General features: G+C 39.8%; 1 protein-coding gene and 1 non-coding gene across 3 annotated transcripts in view; both read left to right on the top strand.

The window, feature by feature from the left end:
• Nucleotides 1–19683, top strand: part of THSD7B (thrombospondin type 1 domain containing 7B) — a 1048668-nt gene that overhangs the window by 598150 nt on the left and 430835 nt on the right. For both annotated transcript variants that reach the window (XM_060411164.1, XM_027965001.3), the window contains 2 exons: nucleotides 10691–10820; nucleotides 15308–15411. In XM_060411164.1, coding sequence (XP_060267147.1) covers nucleotides 10691–10820; nucleotides 15308–15411 — 234 coding nt within the window. The remainder of the gene's footprint in view (nucleotides 1–10690; nucleotides 10821–15307; nucleotides 15412–19683) is intronic.
• Nucleotides 15876–15982, top strand: LOC114113319 (U6 spliceosomal RNA). Its single transcript, XR_003588378.1, has one exon. It is a non-coding gene; the product is annotated as a U6 spliceosomal RNA (small nuclear RNA).

The raw sequence follows: 19683 nt of genomic DNA, 5'->3' as shown, positions 1-19683 counted from the left end.
AATTTTGTTTAATTTTATGCATATATAAACAGGCTCGTTGTTCATTTTTTTAAAATTTTAGATTCTGCTATAAAACAATGTGAATCAGTCATAATTATATATACATATATATCCCTTCCCTCCTGAGCCTCCCTCCCTTACCCCCATCCTACCCTTCTCAGTTCAGTTCAGTTCAGTCACACAGTCATGTCTGACTCTTTGCGACCCCATGAATCGCAGCATGCCAGGCATCCCTGTCCATCACCAACTCCCGGAGTTCACTCAAACTCACGTCCATTGAGTCAGTGATGCCATCCAGCCATTTCATCCTCTGTCGTCCCCTTCTCCTCCTGCCCCCAATCCCTCCCAGCATCAAAGTCTTTTCCAATGAGTCAACTCTTCACATGAGGTGGCCAAAGTACTGGAGTTTCAGCTTTAGCATTATTCCTTCCAAAGATATCCCAGGGCTGATCTCCTTCAGAATGGACTGGTTGGATCTCCCTGCAGTCCAAGGGACTCTCAAGAGCCTTCTCCAACACCACAGTTCAAAAGCATCAAAACTTCGGCACTCTGCCTTCTTCACAGTCCAACTCTCACATCCATGCATGACCACAGGAAAAACCATAGCCTTGACTAGACGGACCTTAGTCGGCAAAGTAATGTCTCTGCTTTTGATTATACTATCTAGGTTGCTCATAACTTTTCTTCCAAGGAGTAAGTGTCTTTTAATTTCATGGCTGCAGTCACCATCTGCAGTGATTTGGGAGCCCCAAAAAATAAAGTCTGACACTGTTTCCGCTGTTTCCCCATCTATTTCCCATGAAGTGATGGGACCAGATGCCATGATCTTCGTTTTCTGAATGTTGAGCTTTAAGCCAACTTTTTCAGTCTCCTCTTTCACTTTCATCAAGAGGCTTTTTAGTTCCTCTTCACTTTCTGCCATAAGGGTGATGTCATCTGCATGTCTGAGGTTATTGATATTTCTCCTGGCAATCTTGATTCCAGCTTGTGCTTCTTCCAGCCCAGTGTTTCTCATGATGTACTCTGCATATAAGTTTAATAAGCAGGGTGACAATATACAGCCTTGACGTACTCCTTTTCACTGCCAGTCTGGGCTTCCTGTGTTGTTTAGCAAGTTCCCACTATCTATTTTACACTCAGTGTTCATTTGGAAGTACTTGGAGTTGTAAGCTGGAAGGGAATTCTGGGGGAAGAGGCTGCTCTCGATGTATTTGCTCTATATATGGAACACCAAGGTGAACAGGGGGGAAGAGATGAAAGCTTCCTACTCATAGCTGTTCTAGGACATTGCATTTGTTACTACTTAAATATTCTAATTCCCCTTGAGCAAAGAGAGAACATACCAGATTGATGGCCTTTGGAAAATAAATGCAATGTTTAACTGTCTTTCCTGAATGCTTATAGGACTATGGAGAACTTCTACATTATCATCTCTCAATCATGTTTCACTTCTGCTTTACTGGGGAAATTTAATACTACATGTATGTACACTTCAGTATAACACATAGCACTTAGGTATGTATCCTCCATGTATGGTGTGGTGTGGTGTTAGTCGCTCCGTTGTGTCCAACTCTTTGTGACCTCATGGACTGTAGCCTGTCAGGCTCCTCTGTCCATGGAATTCTCCAGACAAGAACACTGGAGTGGGTTGCCATTCCCTTCTCCAGGGTATCTTCCCAACCCAGGGATCGAACCTGGATCTCCTGCATTGCAAGCAAATTCATTACTACTAGCGCCAAACATGTTGGTAGCTCCATGTATAGCAGATACATGATAAAATATTTATCAATAATGACAACACTGTATGTGGTAAGTACTTCCCTCTGAGAACTCAGGGTCACAGTTCTGCAAATTTAAGTGAGAAAAAGGTGGGCTGGTGAATCCTGGTTTGGTACTTTTTCTGAAAAGGAAATCAGCTTCAAATCTCAAAAAATGTTGTGAATAAGGTAGAAAGGGGTATTTTCTTGTATATAGTAAATCAGTAAACAGAATCTACATTTTAGGGGATTTGATGTTGATGAACCTGGACTGCCTAATGTCATATTACAACCTCTGTCTATAGAATTGATTTAGAAAAGACTTTTTAATAACTATTTGGAATTTTTGCCAAGTGAAACTTTTTCCTCTGATGCTCCACTTTGATTCAGTGCTGGTTCCCTTTAGGTACATAGCATCTATTTGTAATGTTTCTATTATAATGACACATATCAAGTACGTCTAGTTGATTATTTTGAAGTAAGCCCTATATTCTTCTTTCCTTTTAATTTTTAATTTTATGATTTATAACGAAGTGTGCTTTAGGCACAAAACAGTTTTCTTCAACTGCATGAACTGCTATCTCAAGCAGAATTCTGTGGCATAAGATAACAAGATCAAATGATCAGACTGAATAGATGATTTTAAGAACAAGGCAGTCTACTTTTTCCACACATTTGTAATGCAACCCTTTGGTGCAGTGAGAAACAAAATGTGCTTGTTTTCTTGCATTCGCATGGAGGTGATGGTCTTTTTCTGAGTTATCATTTAATTTTTTATACAGAGGTCTTTCTGAAAGTGAGTAGATGAGCTATTAATATTTAAGCCAAGATAATAGGCATTAACGAGGACTGTCCTGAGCAAACAGGATTGTTTGATCCCCCTGCCCAATCCTCTCCAGTGATATCAGAAGGTGGTTGGAGCTCACTGCCTTGAAGTTGGAGTTTAATTTACCAGAAACGTGGAATGATTTCAAGCCACTCATGGTCCACCTTTAGATGCTCAGAACATGAATGCGACCCACCATTGTACAGAAGACTGTTTTGCCACATTTTTATTTTAATTAGAAAGAGCCTCAACTATTGAAGGCTTTCTCCTCCTCCTTTCTTAAACACTTTCTTCTCACTTTCTCTCATGAACTTTTATGACTCTGGAGAAGATTCCCTCTACCAGCAGTGTTGACATGCTTTATATGTGTATCTCATTTTATCCTCAAAGCAGTTGTATGAAATAGGAGCTTATAGTCACCCTGTTTTATAGCCAAGGAAACTGAGGCTCAGAGTGGTTAAAGGAATTGTCTGAAATCTAACATGCACTGGAGTCATAACTCCACCCCAGGAAGTATTTAATGTATGGATGTTTACAAGCCCGTAGCACTAGTGGGAAAGAATCTTTCTGCCAGTGCACGAGACGCAAGAGGCACAGGTTCATTTCCTGGGTCGGGAAGATCCCTGGAGGAAGAAATGGCAACCTCGTTCAATATTCTTGCCTGGGAAAATCCCATGGACAGAAGAACCTGGCAAGCTACAGTCCATGAGTTGGACACAAATGAGCACACACACTCACTGACTTGTTTAAATGATACAAATCTTAAAATATCACTGGTACCATCCTTTGGCTTCAGGATCCACTGGTTAGAGAGGAATAATCAACAGACTTTTGGCTTTTTTTTTTAATGGTGAACTGGGGGTGTAAGTGGGGAGGAAGAAGAAGGGCACTAGGGGGCAACCGAGAGTTACAAGTCTATAAGGCTAGGAGGATATTGGTGCCTAGAAGCAGAGTGGGTTGCTGAAATCCATTAAACCTATTAGTAACTGAAACAATAGAGAAATCAGGGAAAGCCAGAAAGGTCATTTGTTATGAATGTACCATCAAAATTCTACAGATTGGTATTGGAAAAACTTCCATGATTTGCTGATATCCATCTATCCTGCATCCCCTTTGCACATGCTCTTTTTGTTTATTTTTTAAATTTTTAAACCATTTATCATTTATTTATTATTATTATCACTTTACTTTACAATATTGTATTGGTTTTGCCATACATCAACGTGAATCCACCAGGCGTGTACACGTGTTCCCCATCCTGAACCCCCCTGCCACCTCCCTCCCCGTACCATCCCTCTGTTTGTTTATTTTTTTAAATTGAGGTATATTTGTTTTACAGTGTTATGTTAGCTTCTGCTGTACAATGAAGTGAGTCAGCTACGTGTATGTATATATGCCCTCCCTCTTGGACCTCCCTCTCAACCCCCAACCTCATGCATCTAGGTCATCACAGAGCGCTGAGCGGAGCTCCCTGTGCACCACAGAAGCTTCCCACTAGCTGTCCATTTACACATGGCAGTGTAACACATACACATCCTCTTTCCTTTGGGAGCATTTGCAAACCTGCCTCCCTGTCAGCCAGTGCTGATGCTCACCATGCTCTACTTGCTCCCTGCTCTCACATTTCAAATCAATTGGAAATATAGAGGTTAAAGTCTTTATTTCAAATCATTGATTGAATAACCTTGCTATCAGGGCTCAACACTCTTGACTCTTCGGGTCAGTGTAATGTGCCCCAGCTTATCTGGCTGTGAGTCATCCAGAGATACTCTTTTTCTCCACCTTGGCTAGCATCTGTCTAGGAACGGCTTCACTGAGAATCTTTAAATATCCCTCAGTGTTTGTAGTCCACTCGTATATTTTCCTTATGAAACACGGCTTTTGATCTTTAAGTTGCCATCTTTTCTAAATGTTATGTCTTCTGACTATAATTAATAACTTAAGTTTAATTATGTTCGATGACCTATTAATGATAAAGTATGTGTAAATTAAAGCTGAATGTAGAATAGTTGTTTATTAGCCATAATCATGCTTGAGCAATTGTTTATGTTTGCAGACAGGCACTTTCATTTATTGTTATTTTTCATAGGCCTAATACGGTTGAAAGTATCACTCACAAAGCCCTACAAACATTGCTTTTAATGATACTTGAAGCTTTCTGCCAACTGGGTACTGTTGAAGAATTGATTAGGAAAGAAGTGTCCCTTGGGAATAACAGAGACCCCCATGACATGAACTCCTGCTTGGAATGCCCCTTTCTCTTCATCTTATTCTAAAGTCTCTTTTATGGAAAAATCATGGGCTTTGATATCTACCTAGCTATTCTTTTCATCCTAGATGGGAAATTATTTTGTGGAAAATATTTTGTAGAAATTATTGACCCCTTCTGACCTCCATTTTCATATCTGTCAAATGGGTATCATAACAATAGTGATAATAACAAAACAATAGTAATAATACCAACCTCATAAAGTGTTGTAGTAAAAGAATGAGATAGCATATGCAAAATGCCAAGAAATGGATCTGATATAGATTAAAGTGAATTGTTAGAAATTCACTTAGAAATCTAACGTATTCTAGGTACATATGTAATATGAATGTTTTCCACCACCTCCCATGTTTCTGGAAGTATTGTCCTACTTTGATACAAAACTGCTAGCCTCATGCTGCCTTCAAAATTCATGCATGAGAAGAGGATTGGCTGCTTTATCTCAAGTGTAGACCGCCTACTCTTGAGCTTCCCATGACATCAGCTAAATCATGTCCATTCTGCAAAACCAATTCTGTTGTCATAATCTGAAGCACTGTATATCGTAGGGAAGGGGAAAATCCTTTAAACCTGAATGCTAAATTTTATTAGTCCAATGTTCAAGAAACACATGTTCACTTACAATGAGAAAGTCTTAATGTAGATTTAATGTAGTCTTAATGTAAAGGGTTTTCCCTTTATTGAGAGGCTCTCTTATTTCTCTCTCTCTCTTCATAGACATGAAATAATTCTTAATTTCTGTGGTACCAATCAATTTTTCCTCTGGAAAAATGTGACCTCAGTTCTAAAAGTTTATTTTGCCCATAGAGTGCATCCTTCTCAACCTTCACCTCAAGATCTATAGAGCATGATAATCAATGTGACCATTTTTCTAAAACTTTGAATTATTTGACCTGGAATTACACCATAAAGTAGAATATATCAAGTGTGAGCTGGCACTCTGTGTGTGTAGTGTGTGTGGGTGTGTGTTTGGGGGTGTGTGTGTATGTATGTCCTGTGAAAGGCATTGATCCATGTTATCTCTCAATATGGGGTAAAGTCAGCTCCTTAATTGTTCCTATTGTCTTCAGTGTTTATTTCTGGATTCTTAAGATAACACTTGGACAAAGCAAATGGACACATACACACAACCCCACCCATCCTAAGGGTAAACAATAATTACCAGTGAAAGAACAATGTAATTGGAATTAACTTGGGTGGAGGGAGGAGAGAGACTTTTTCCTAAAGGCACAATTATTTATCTAGATTGTCCCCACCCCGATAAAGATAGCTTGCATATTATTATGTAGAACTGTTTTAATTATACTTTTTTCCCTCCTTCTTAGCCTTCTTTTTCTGTACTCTTCACTGGGCCTTAGCCACATTAAAAATAGGTTAATTATACCATTCTTCTCAGTCAAATAATAGCAACTGTCCTTTGACTTGATAAGCATGTCCTGGTAGGAAATAGGTGGCCCACTCAAATAGGGAAAATTTAATGAAGAGACAGTTTATAATACAAAGGAGATGACAGGGTTAACTAATAGTACCTGGCTAGGGACAGTTGGGAGCCTGAAAGTTGATACCTGTAGGAGCTATTAGAAGAACTCGAAGAAAGTCATTGCAGGTGAGAAATGGCAACCCACTCCAGTACTCTTGCCTGGAGAATTCCATGGAATGAGGAGCCTGGTGGGCTACCGTCTGTGGAGTCGCAAAGAGTTGGACACGACTGAGCGACTTCACTTTACTTTACTTTTTACCACTCCATTAGAACTGTGGCTCTGGGGAGCAAGGGAACGAACTTGGAGGTGATTTAGACAATGAGATCTGGTGGGATAAGCACCCTAATCTTTCTTCTCTCTCTGTCTCCTCTTCCTCTGTCGACTTTTTTCTTTCCACTGTGTGCCCCAAACCACCTTTGACCAAAGCTGACCAGAAGCCAATGGACAAGGTGGCCACTAATACATACCTTCTGTGGTTGGATCTCTAAGTACAAAGAAGGGCCAAAAAAGGCAGCAGATGGAAAACACCTCATGGTGGGGGTGGTGGTTTAGTCGCTCAGTCGTGTCTAACTCTTGTGACCCCAGGGACTATAGCCTGCCAGGCTCCTCTGTCCATGGAATACTCTAGGCAAGAATACTAGAGTGTGTTGCCATGTCCTTCTCCAGGGGATCTTCCTGACCCAGGGATTGAACCCAGGTCTCCTGCAGGCAGATACTTTACTGATTGAGCTACAAGGGAAGCCCCCAAAGACCTCATGCCTCTCCTTAACTTTTAGTCTCCCCTTCTCATAATCTCATTAAAGTGGTAGAAATGGATTTGAAAATTCTCAATTCTTTGTCAAAAACAAAGAGAGTTCCATCAGTGGCTGAGAGATCTAAACTTGATTATGGAAGATTCAGTGGACAAAGACTGAGGAGCACAGAAGCAGACCTGCAGTACAGGAAGACAGGACTTAGTACAGCAGAAAGTGGATGGCAATAAAAAAGGAAGCTCATCTGTCCGGAAAGACCCTTTAGAAACATAGTGGCTGATCTGATGGAGGATGGGAGTAAGAAGTGGGGCAGAAAAAAATGCAGGTGATACAAAATCTTTAAATAATGAGGAGAGGCATAAAAATAGTGATACAATTATAAAAAAAAATTTGAACAGTAGTGGAAAAATAAATATTCATCAATTACAGAAAAACGTCAATAGATAATGTCTAAAGTTAATAAAACAACAAGTGATGACATGTACATATTATTTATAGATTTGGAGGTAACCACAGCAACAGTTAGAACTGGACATGGAACAACAGACTGGTTCCAAATAGGAAAAGGAGTACGTCAAGGCTGTATATTGTCAGCCTGCTTATTTAACTTATATGCAGAGTACATCGTGAGAAACGCTGGACTGGAAGAAACACAAGCTGGAATCAAGATTGCCGGGAGAAATATCAATAATCTCAGATATGCAGATGACACCACCCTTATGGCAGAAAGTGAAGAGGAACTAAAAAGCCTCTTGATGAAAGTAAAAGAGGAGAGCAAAAAAGTTGGCTTAAAGCTCAGCATTCAGAAAACGAAGATCATGGCATCCGGTCCCATCACTTCATGGGAAATAGATGGGGAAAGAGTAGAAACAGTGTCAGACTTTATATTTTTGGGCTCCAAAATCACTGCAGATGGTGACTGCAGCCATGAAATTAAAAGACGTGTACTCCTTGGAAGAAAAGTTATGAGCAACCTAGACATCATATTCAAAAGCAGAGACATTACTTTGCCGACTAAGGTCCATCTAGTCAAGGCTATGGTTTTTCCTGTGGTCATGTATGGATGTGAGAGTTGGACTGTGAAGAAAGCTGAGCGCCGAAGAATTGATGCTTTTGAACTGTGGTGTTGGAGAAGACTCTTGAGAGTCCCTTGGACTGCATGGAGATCCAACCAGTCCATTCTGAAGGAGATCAACCCTGGGATTTCTTTGGAAGGAATGATGCTAAAGCTGAAACTCCAGTACTTTGGCCACCTCATGTGAAGAGTTGACTCATTGGAAAAGACTCTGATGCTGGGAGGGATTGGGGGCAGGAGGAGAAGGGGACGACTGAGGATAAGATGGCTGGATGGCATCACCGACTCGATGGATGTGAGTCTGAGTGAACTCTGGGAGATGGTGATGGACAGGGAGGCCTGGCGTGCTGTGATTCATGGGGTCGGAAAGAGTTGGACATGACTGAGCGACTGAACTGAACTGAACAGAAGAACTAAATACAGATAGAGTTCATAATGTTCTGGAAGGAGGAAGACAGGGAATGGCATGTAGGTCTGTTGCTATTCACTATAGTAAGTCTTTTGCATTAATTATTTTTTAGAAACCATGTGAATATATAATTTTAGTAAAAGCTCCTTTGTTTTCCTTTTTTTTTTTTTTTTTTTGGCTCCATTTAGTTTGCCGGCTATAGAAATTTCCTTCTTTGTATGATTAGGTCCATTAGCTGTCTTAAACCTAAAAAATTAATTTGGTTTACTCCTAGGCATCTCCTCTCCATTCTTTATAACCTTTTCTGTGTTCTTCCTCCAGCCACCAGAAGCTCCTGCACAGAAGCCCCACACACATACATCTTCCTCCTGAATGCAGTTCTGTTCTCTTTCTCTGTAAAGTCCACGCACTCTTACAACTTTTTGTGTCTTTTCTCAAACTGTTTCTTTGACCTGAAATGGCTTCAGACTTTATATTTTTTTCTTTTTTTTTAATTGAAATACAGCTGTGTTAATTTCCTCTGCAAAGTGATTCAGATATATATATATATATATATATATATACATACATATATTCTTTTTAAAAATATATTTTCCCATTATGGGTAATCACAGTATATTGAGTATAGTTCTCTGTGCTATATAAGAGGAGCTTCTTGTTTATCCATGCTATATACATCTGCTAATCCCAAATTCCCAATTTTTCTCCCCCGCCACCCTGCCTTGACAACCGCAAATCTGTTTTCTATGTCTGTGAGTCTGTCTGTTTCACAGAGGTTCCTTTGTGTCATATTTTAGATTCCCCATATAAGCAATATCATCTGGTATTTTTGTTTTGCTTTGTGAAAAAAAAATGTTTTTCTACTTATCCCTCAAATGCCAGAATAAAATCTACCTTCTCTAGGAACTCTCTTTGATTTCCCCACGTGATTATGCTTTCTTCTGTACTCTGCTAATACTGTACTGGAGAAGGCAATGGCACCCCACTCCAGTACTCTTGGCTGGAAAATCCCATGGATGGAGGAGCCTGGGAGGCTGCAAATCCATGGGGTCACTAAGAGTCTGACACGACTGAGCCACTTCACTTTCACTTTTCACTTTCATGTGTTGGAGAAGGAAATGGCAACCCACTCCAGCGTTCTTGCCTGGAGAATCCCAGGGACAGGGGAGCCTGGTGGGCTGCCGTCTCTGGGGTCACACAGAGTCAGACACGACTGAAGCGACTTAGCAGCAGCAATGCTGCACCAGTGTCTGACGCATCTCACTCTGCAAAGCCTTATAATTAGGTGTATATCTGTCTGCCCCTTCTTCTTTCCATTTCATTGTAAATTCAAGAATTTGTAACTGTGTATCGAGCGCAATATCTTACACATGGTAATTAAAATAGTTGCTAAGCACTGCCATTGATTTTGGAAGTAGTTGTTGATTAGAAGGCATCTAAAGATTATGAAATGAATGCCCCACACATTAAAGTGAACATCAACTGTCTTTTTATCCAGGTGCCTATTACTACTTCTGTGGATCAGCAAAATAACCAGGAAGATAATGTTTTATTCTGCTGTAATTTTACTGCTTCTTCTCTAAATTCCAATTATACACATATTACCTCAGGTTGTGAGGAGTAAGAAATCTAATAAACTAATTCCCATTAATAAATATGTTAGTAATGTATTAATTTTAATAAGTGTTTGCATAGTAAAAAGTAGCCTAAAGAAGGAAGTACCCCACCTGAGGGAGACAATTGCTAATAGTAAAACGTTAACCCCCTGAGCTGTTGCTTTGAGATCAAAGAGTGTTTCAGGGGCCTTTCAGATTATGCTGAAATATATGCAAAATATAATATAGATTCTGATTAATTAAAATATATTATCAGTGGGAAACAATCTTCCCATATTAGAACATACAGATTTGAAATCACAGTTAGTAAGTGATGTGTCTTTCTTATAGAAGTAAGGTTGAGTATCAATCTCTGGTCTTTTCTTATTATTCTCATTTCCCAGGTAGTCTTTCCATAGGTTCTTATTTTTCTTTTTTTTTTCTTTATTAAATTGCTCTCTATTCCTGGACTTTTCTTTGCCTCCACATAAAAGGCCACTATTATTTTATTTTTTCTTTACTTCAGGAAACGCTACAATAAAACAGTCTCGATACAGGATTATCATCCAAGAAGCAGCCAACGGAGGCCAGGAATGCCCAGATACCTTATTTGAAGAGCGAGAGTGTGAAGATGTGTCATTGTGCTCCACATATCGGTAATTAATTGCTTTCAAAATGATCATTAGACCTTAGTATAAGCCATGTCCTATTTGCTTTTATATAGTATATGGTTATTATATGAAGCACTTGTAGTGAGAAATACAAAGAGGTAGTATTTTTTCATCTTCAAATATCTCACCATTTACCCCTTTTCCGGAGTATATTTTGAGAGAGTAAAGAGTACGAAAGTCTAATTTAAAACGAAAAAGGTAACAGCCACGTTTTGATTGCAGTTGAGCTGCTTGACTTCAGCCACCCAGGTAATCAGTTTTCAGGATTAGGATTCAAAGATATGCAGGTTGAGGTCCTTACTACACACACACACACACACACACACACACACACACACACACACACACACACACACAACTTACCTCATTCTATTTTTCTCATCCTAAAGCCTTTAATCAAGAACTAAGAACAAATGTATACTGCCTTAACAGTTGTTTATTTTAGTTCAAAAATGGTTTTGGTTCTCAATTTTTGTCATGTACACATTTTAAGAAATCTTAGGAAAAAAATTTAACCTTTGGGTAATTTTTTGTCTTTAGAAAAAGAAAATGAGTAACATTTAAACTATATATTTTACCTATATTTGCCCCTCTGGGAAGTAAGTGACTATTATTTATACAAACAGTACCTGAACTTTGTGTATTTAGTCATATACTTTTCATTCTTTTAACATCAGATTGAAGCACTGCTTTAAAGTATTAATACTTCTGGATTAAATTCAATCACTGTTGGGTTTTACTCATTTGTGGAAACAAGCCCCAGGTCTTAATAATCATGTTGTTATCAGCACTCTTAAAAATGCCTTTATTTGAAATGTTTAGGGTTTTCTCTGATTGAGAAACTGTATCTTAAATCTATGTGATTCAAGAGCTATTTTTTTCTAGGGACTTCCTGGTGGTCCAGTGGCTAAGACTCCAAGCTCCCAATGTAAGGGGCCCAGGTTCGACCTCTGGTCGGGGAACTAGATCACACATGCCACACCTATGAGTTCACATGCCTCCACTAACATTTCATATGCTGTGATAAGACCTGGTGCAACCAAATAAATACATAAGAACAAATATGTTTTTTAAATGAGCTAATTTATTCCAGAAGTTTTGTCTTTTTTTTTTTTTTAAGAAGGCCTCCCATTAGCTAGAAAGAAGCCCCGATCAGGATCAATTTCATCATCTTTTCCTCCTTTTGTTTCTATCTAACAACCAGTTTGGGAAAGACATGAGTCAGCACTGGAACAAGCCCAGTCTGCTAGTATTTCTTCATCAACCGCCAGGCCATTGTGGGAACATTGTCAATATCCATCCTATTGTGCCGGGTTTAAATATTGAAACTTTTAGCTCAGTGAAAGAGCTGTCAGAGAAAGCAGTCAATTGAAAAAAAAAAAAAAACAAATCAAATAATGTTAGACATTTTCTGAACCCAGTGCTATTATAATCAGAGAAAATCGTGGAAACTGTTAGTGGTCTCTCTTCCTACTGTCCACTTTCGTTGCCCTCTTGTGGTGCTTCAGTGTAGCCCCTCATTCTTGAACTAGAAATTAGTTCTACTCTGCCTGGATTGCCTGATTGTGTCCTGTCTCCTGATGCTGATAAGTGTGTCCAACTTATCAACATGAGTCTCTTAGTCAAACACCCTTGAATTTTGAGCATACAGTTCCTCTTTAGGTTTTGCCTTCCCTTCATTGGTTGGAGAGGCAAGTTAATGTAGACCTTTATCATTTTCTTCTGATTCCTCTTTTTTTACTCCATTAAGGTGAGACATTCACAATTTAAAACAGAATCACAATGTCTATAGAGCTTTTCCTATTAATTTGAGCATTTCCCACCATGTTAATTTTAAAGTAGTGTTGGGGAGAGGAAATTTTCCCCTCGATGCTTCATGAGTTCTTTAGCTCTCTTAATAATAAAATTGACATCAGATAAATATCATGAGATAGGTTACTATTAAAATGCAACAAATGTTAATTCATATGCATGGAGATCCCATAGAAATTGAACCTAAGAAGTGGCCAAAGCAGGCGGCTTTTATACTTTTTAGACAAAGAAACAATAAATTAGTAAAGAATTGATGGGATGAATAAATGTCGGCTTTGGGTGCTCAATCCGTGAAAAATCTAAACAGAGTCTGAGCTTGGGGGAGTAAATTTTAAAAAGTAACAAGGTTTATACAGCCTGAATTCCCTAGTGGCAAGGGTTTCCTTCTCCCTTCAGATGTGGGCGGGAAGGGCACTGCTCACAGGAGAGAATTATTTCCTGCTTTCAAGGGGAACTAGAAGGAAGGAGGCAGAAGGAAGGAGGCAGAAGGAAGGTCAGAGTGTCCCTCTTGTGTTGGCCATTTCTTAAGTAACTTTTGTTCAAGACAGGCAGTATTCAATTGAGTCACATTTGAGATGGCTGACAATGTAAGCAAGAGGGAAGACAGTGTGGGTGATATACCCCTAAATAGAATTGGCAGTGGGATGTCTCCAAGAGTCTGTGGCTGAGCGTCTAAGGATTTAGGACTGACCGCTGGCCTGCCCTTTCATGTGCAATCTCAGGCATGTCACGAAACCTCTCTGAGCCCAGGCTTATCCTTTTAAAACTGTGAGTCTAATAAGAGTTCTTGACATTTCTCCCTTCTATTTGGCACACTAAGCTAAATTGAATTCCTTGGTCTCACTTTAGTAAGTATTTTGTGAACTTGAGGGAGCTGAATGAATGACATATCCCAGTTGAAAAGCTAGACTAACCTCCCTTACCGTTTCTGTCTGTGTTTTAGAATTATACTTAATGAGTCTTTGCATCGGCAAAGCAAATTTCTAACTACTTAAAAAGTAATAGGTGATTTTTAAAAAAATGGGACAGGTTTTTCTGTTGTTTCCTGGTTTCTCTCCAGCTCTTCAGTTGTTCTCAATATGGAGGCCACTTGAATGAGGTCACTGATATGTATTTTTTCTTTACTTTTACATTTTAATGTACTTTGCTTCATTCTGCAAGACAGTCTGTATCTATCTCTTAACTCCCTCACTGCCTCACCTCCAGTAAGTGAGACTCACTTAGTCTAGACAGAGGAGAGGGTGGTGATTGCTGAGATAAATTATGTTAATTAATTAATATATGGGTTATACTAAGTGATCTTCACATGCTATATTAATCTATGTTCACATAACTAAAAGGGTTCCTTAAGGTGATTTTTCCTGAACAAAGGACGTCTACTCCATGTTCTGTTATTCCTCATTGTTTCCCTTGCTGAGATTTCTTTATTATTGTGATAAAAATCATATAACATAAAAGTTACATTGTAACATTTTTTTTCTAAATTAGCTTCTTTTAATGGAAGTATAGTTGATTTACAATGTTGTACCAATCCAGAATGGAAAAGGATGTTAAAAAAAGAATGCATATATGTGTAAACCTGGATCACTTTGCTGTACAGCAGAGATTGCCATCTTAACCATTTTTAAGTGTATAATTCTGTAGCTTTAATTGTATGCACATTGAAGTACAACAGCTCTCTAGATGTTTCTCATCCTGCCAAACTGGTCAGTAATATTTTTGCCTCATAGTTCTGTTTCTTTCTTTCTTTTTTTTTTTTTTTAATTAGCACCTCCTATCAGAGGTATTGGCTTATGTGAAAAAGTACAAAAATGTACTCAGTGAAAGAGCAAAATCTGTGGCTACATTTAGGGTTTGGGTTTTCTGGAACATTCCAAAGACACAGGTTTAAGGGCTCAAGTCACAGTCTGCCCTGAAGGTCATAAAAGTAGAGTTCTGTTCACCTTAAACACACACACACACACACACACACACACACACACACACACACACACACAGGCAAGCCAGAAGGATTCCGTACATACTCTTTCCTCTGTGGAGAAGAAATATGGGTCATTCCGCAGAGACAGTTGCATTTCTCTTCTCTGAGAGAAACTGTCACATAAGATAAGTCCCTATGGCCTCCTGCCTTGTCTTTACTCTATAACTTATTGAGATGTTTGAGCTACCCTAAAGTCCTAGGAAACACCTTGTAAAATTTTTGAAGTGGAAGATCAAGTATGAAGGCTTGTGCCTAAAATTTTCAGATGTTCACACCTTGATTCTCTAATGCTCAGATGGGGCATAGGAATTTTCTTTCTTTGATTTTTTATATTGTTTTTCTTTAAACAATTTTAAGTTCATACAGAGCTAAACCTTCTAGATTTGATCTGTGCCTCTAATGTTTCTTTATGGCCACTTTGCTATATCCACTAAGGCTTATGTGCAAAATGTCCATATTTTTAAAAAATGGAATTACTGCTTTAGCTATGGATCTGGGGCAGAGAGACTGATGCCATCCCTAGTGTGTGCCAGGGCTCCCTTTTATAACATCGGTTTCAAATCCATTTTTATTGAATTACTACCTTTATGCTTTGGGTTTCAAACTCATCTGTTTCCAGTATTTGTTTTGTATGTTTGCCATGGTGAAATTTCTAGTCTGCTGTTCTTTGTCATCACAGATGGAGGCCACAGAAATGGAGCCCCTGTGTCCTCGTGCCAGAGTCTGTCAGGCAGGGAGTAATGGGCACCAGTGAAACCTGCGGAAAGGGGGTGCAAACAAGAGGTAAGGGGATTTCAAAACAGTTTTTCTAATCAAATGTAATTCAAAGTTATGTTCCTTTTGGTATCTCTTTTTATATTTAGATGAGCTGTGATCTTGCTGGATTGGATTGTTTATGAGTGTTTGAGTTTAAGGTTGGCATTAGCTAATGCTGATATTAGACCACCTTTTAACCATAACTAGCTAGTGCACCTAGGGACTAATGCAATGTAAGAAAGTATATGTTCTCAGTCATTAGCATACCCTAGTGCTGATGGTCCAAATGCATATTGGATATTAGTCAAAGAATGAAGGGATGTGTTGAAATTGGATCTGATAATATATATCGTACATTTTAGATGCTCATTGAATACTTGCTGAATGAATTAACTAATCATATCAATCATGATTCACACCTGATTGTTATGTACGTACTTGCTGTATGTTTCATATGGAATATGCATAGAAAGGAATTATTAAAATTTCCGGTGCTTGCTTCAGCAGTACATATACTGAAACTGGGCCAATACAGAGAAGATTAGCATTTCTCCTGTATAATGATGACATGCACATTTGTGATGCATTCCATATTTTAGAAAACTTTTTTCTGGAAGATCTTGTGAATTGACTTCTGGATCTGCATGTAAGTGCCTTTTATCATCAATGTCTAGAAGGTATGGCATATTGAAATCTCTGAAAAGCACTCAGAAACTCATCAGATTGCTCACTGTTCTGTTTCTTTCAGAATTCACATGCCAATACTACAAGGCTTAACAAGAAGGCTTTGTTCTTAAAATCTGACCACTCTGTCACTCTGGGATGTATGTAGCCAAACTCATACCTTGTAGGACCAGCTGTGTATCACTGGTTTCATAATTCAGCTGAAAATCATATTAAGAATTATTTTTCTTCCTACTGCATAGGTTATCATATTAGTCAGGATCAGTCATCTCAGCCAGCATAATAACTCCCTTCTTTGTTGAGTCCAGTGTGAGTGGGTGGCAGTTTTCAATTCCAGTTCAAGGAAATCATAGCTATGTTTTTAGTGGAAGCATTCCTCCCTCTGGAAATAAGACTGAAGGGCAGCAGAACTTAAGACTGCAGAGGAACTGCAAGCAAACACTTTACTAATGGATCACTGGGAATAACAGTAAGTTATGCCAGTGCCATTTCCACCCTTGACTCCTGGACCTGCGAATCCTGGATATGGGAGAAAAAAAAAAAAACCAACAAAAAACCCACATGTTTGATGCTTCTGGAAAGCTTTCCCCTAGCCCTGCAAGGTATTGCCCCCTAACTGGTGCTGTAATTAAGTCTTCAAAAGACCTTTTCATCCTTATATCAAACCAAGATGGTGGGGGACTTGGTAAGACCAGTGAAATCAATGAGCATGGGCACATTGCCAGATCTTGATTGCTGGAAAGTGAGATCCTTGATCCAAAACAATGTTGTGTGGAATATCATGACGATGGACAAGGTGTCCTGTAAGTCCATGGATGATAGTGTCAACTGAAATAAAGTGCAGCAACATGAGAATTGTGAGTTAAGTAGCTGAGGAGCTATTCCAGAGAGAGAGTGGGGGAGGTCAGTATTATGTATATGTTTATTGTGAAGGGGGATACATTTTATCAAGCACACCTTTTGCCAGAGACTTGCTGCTAGTCTTGAGGAGCAGATGTCTTCCTTAATAATTTCAGTGCTTTGCTAGATGTAAGATGCAAGAATTTGAGCTCACAAAATCTTCTTTTGAAAATACGTAACTATCTGAAGGCCTTGTCTGCTAGTTTATCACAGAGCACAGAGTGCCTCATTCCTGATCATTGCCCTGAACTCCTTTCTGAGTGTGTTGAAGGTCAGTGACTGCAGTGGCTAGTGACTTCATTCTTGTAGAGGCAGATGGCAAGTGATCATTTTTATCTTGCAGTAGGTAATTTTGATAGAAGCATTGCATGCAGGAAGGGCAAATCCTTATCCTATTTGAATAAGTACCTATCTGGTAAGAACAAAACACTGCACCTCCTATGATGGAAATAGTCCAGTGTAATCAACCTGCCAGCGTGTAGCTGGCTGATCACCTTGGGGAATGGTCCATACTGGGGGCACAGAACTGGCCCCTGATGCTGGCAGATTGAGCACTCAGACATGACTATAGCCAAGTTGCCCTGGATGCGTGGAAGCCCATGCTGAGTCCATGCATAACCTTCCTTCCCACCACCATGACCACTTTGTGCAGGAGCTCATCCGGTAGTGGCAGGGGTAGCTGAGGACAGAGGCTGACTCTTATCCACAGAATGGGTCATCCTATCCAATTGCTTATTAAAATCTTCCTCAACTGAGGTCAGTCCTTAGGAAACATTCACATGGAATACAAATATTGTGTACAAATATGTTCACATTGTTGCCAATTCAGAGAAGCCTAGCCACACACCACCTGCCTACCTTTTCTTGTCACCCATTTTCTAATTGTGTTCCTTTAAGTCCCTGGCCATCCAGCAAAACCATTGGCCATAGCCTGCAGGTCTGTACTTAATTCCGCAGCTGGCCATGTCTCCTTCCAAGCAAAGTGAACAACCATACATGTTGCTTGAAGTTCTATACATCGGGATGACTTCCTTCACTCTGTCTTCCAGGGATGTCTCTGAAAGGGGTTATTGTCACAGGTGTCCATTTGGGTGCCCACATATCATGCAGAACCATCCATAAACCAGGCCAAAGTCTTATTTTCCTCTGTCAACTGATGAGAGGAAATTCCCCATGACTTTGTATGTCCAGACTGGAAGAGAGAGGATAGTTTAGCAAAGGTGGGGACCATGGGCAGTTGGGCCACTTCTTCATGTAAGATACTGTGCTTTCAGGTCCTCCTTGCATTTGATTACATATATACCATGTCCGTGTGATGATGGGGTGCTGCTGTGCATGCCCTACCTGTGGCTTGATGGCTCAGATAATATCCAGTCCATGATGGGCAGCTCAGGGTGTGTGGTTAAGCATGCAGCCTCTATGAAGGCCCAGTAGCTGGCCAAAAGCTGTTTCTCAAATGGAGAGAAGCCCTTTGCAGAGGACAGCAGGGCTGTACTCCACAACTGGAAGGACCTAAACAGCAATTCACCTATAGGAACCTCCCATGCTCCCCAGAGAGCATCTGTACCTGCCACTGACGCTTCAGGCACCACTGGATCTGCTGATCCTGTGGCCCAAGTAGCAGAGCAGCTTTCCCAGCAGCCTGAACCTGTTTTTCTTTCCTAGGCCCCACTCAAAACTAGCAGCTTGTCAGATCCCTTGGCAAATGGGCTGGAGTAACACACCCAGATGAGGACTGTGTTGCCTCCAAAATCTGAAGAGGCACAGTATGCTAGATGTTGTATCTCTATTTCAGTTGAAGAAGGGGCCATATATAATAAGGTATCTTTCCCCTGGAAGGGGTTCTCAGCATGCCTCACGTGGCTGGACCTTCAAACTTTCACTGGAGTTGAAAGCCCCTGACCTTTCTCAGGGCTTCTCTGGTGGCTCAGATGGTAAAGAACCTGCCTGCAATGCAGGATGCCTGGCTTCAGTCCCTGGGTCAGGAAGATCCCCTGGAGGAGGGCATGGCAACCCATTTCAGTATTCTTGCCTGGAGAATTCTATGGACAGAGGATCCTGGCAGCTACAGTCCGTGGGGGTCACTTGAACTTTCTCAAATTTATTTCTTACTCTCTGACATGAAAATGTCTTGCCAGTGAGTCTAGAGTTGTTTTTTCTTGCTCATTATGTCCAATCAGTATAAAGTCACCAATGTAATGGGCCAGTGTAATATCTTGTTGAAGGAAAAGTGATCAAGCTTGGGTTAGAATTCAGTCCCTAATAGTTACACCTTGGAAATGATGTCCTTGTCAGAACATTTGCAGATGTAAATTTGCTGTGCAAGGTAGTTAGATTTAGGACTTTTCAGAGGCTATACAGTGGCTATGAATTACAGGAAGGAACCACTTCCTAATAACATTTTGTTTCCATATGTCAGAAAATTGTTATAATAATATGATCTTATTATTCCAAGGCTTGTACTTACTTTCTGCTGCAGGATTGTTATTAAATATTTAGATTAGCAAAATTTACATAAATGAAGTATTTTAAAAATGGTCTGTTTGGGACTTCTGTGACCATCCAGTGGTTAACACTCTGTGCTTCCAACACAGAGAGTGTGGGTTTGATCCCTAGTTGGGGAACTAAGATCCCTTATGCCAAGCTGTACAGCCAAAAATAAAATGGTACCTTTGTGCAGGACTCAGTGTAGCTATATGGTGACCTAGACTTTGA

The sequence above is a fragment of the Ovis aries genome, chromosome 2 (genome assembly GCF_016772045.2).
Source record: "Ovis aries strain OAR_USU_Benz2616 breed Rambouillet chromosome 2, ARS-UI_Ramb_v3.0, whole genome shotgun sequence".
Classification (NCBI taxonomy): Eukaryota; Metazoa; Chordata; class Mammalia; order Artiodactyla; family Bovidae; genus Ovis; species Ovis aries.
This window is presented reverse-complemented; position numbering and strand designations above follow the sequence as displayed.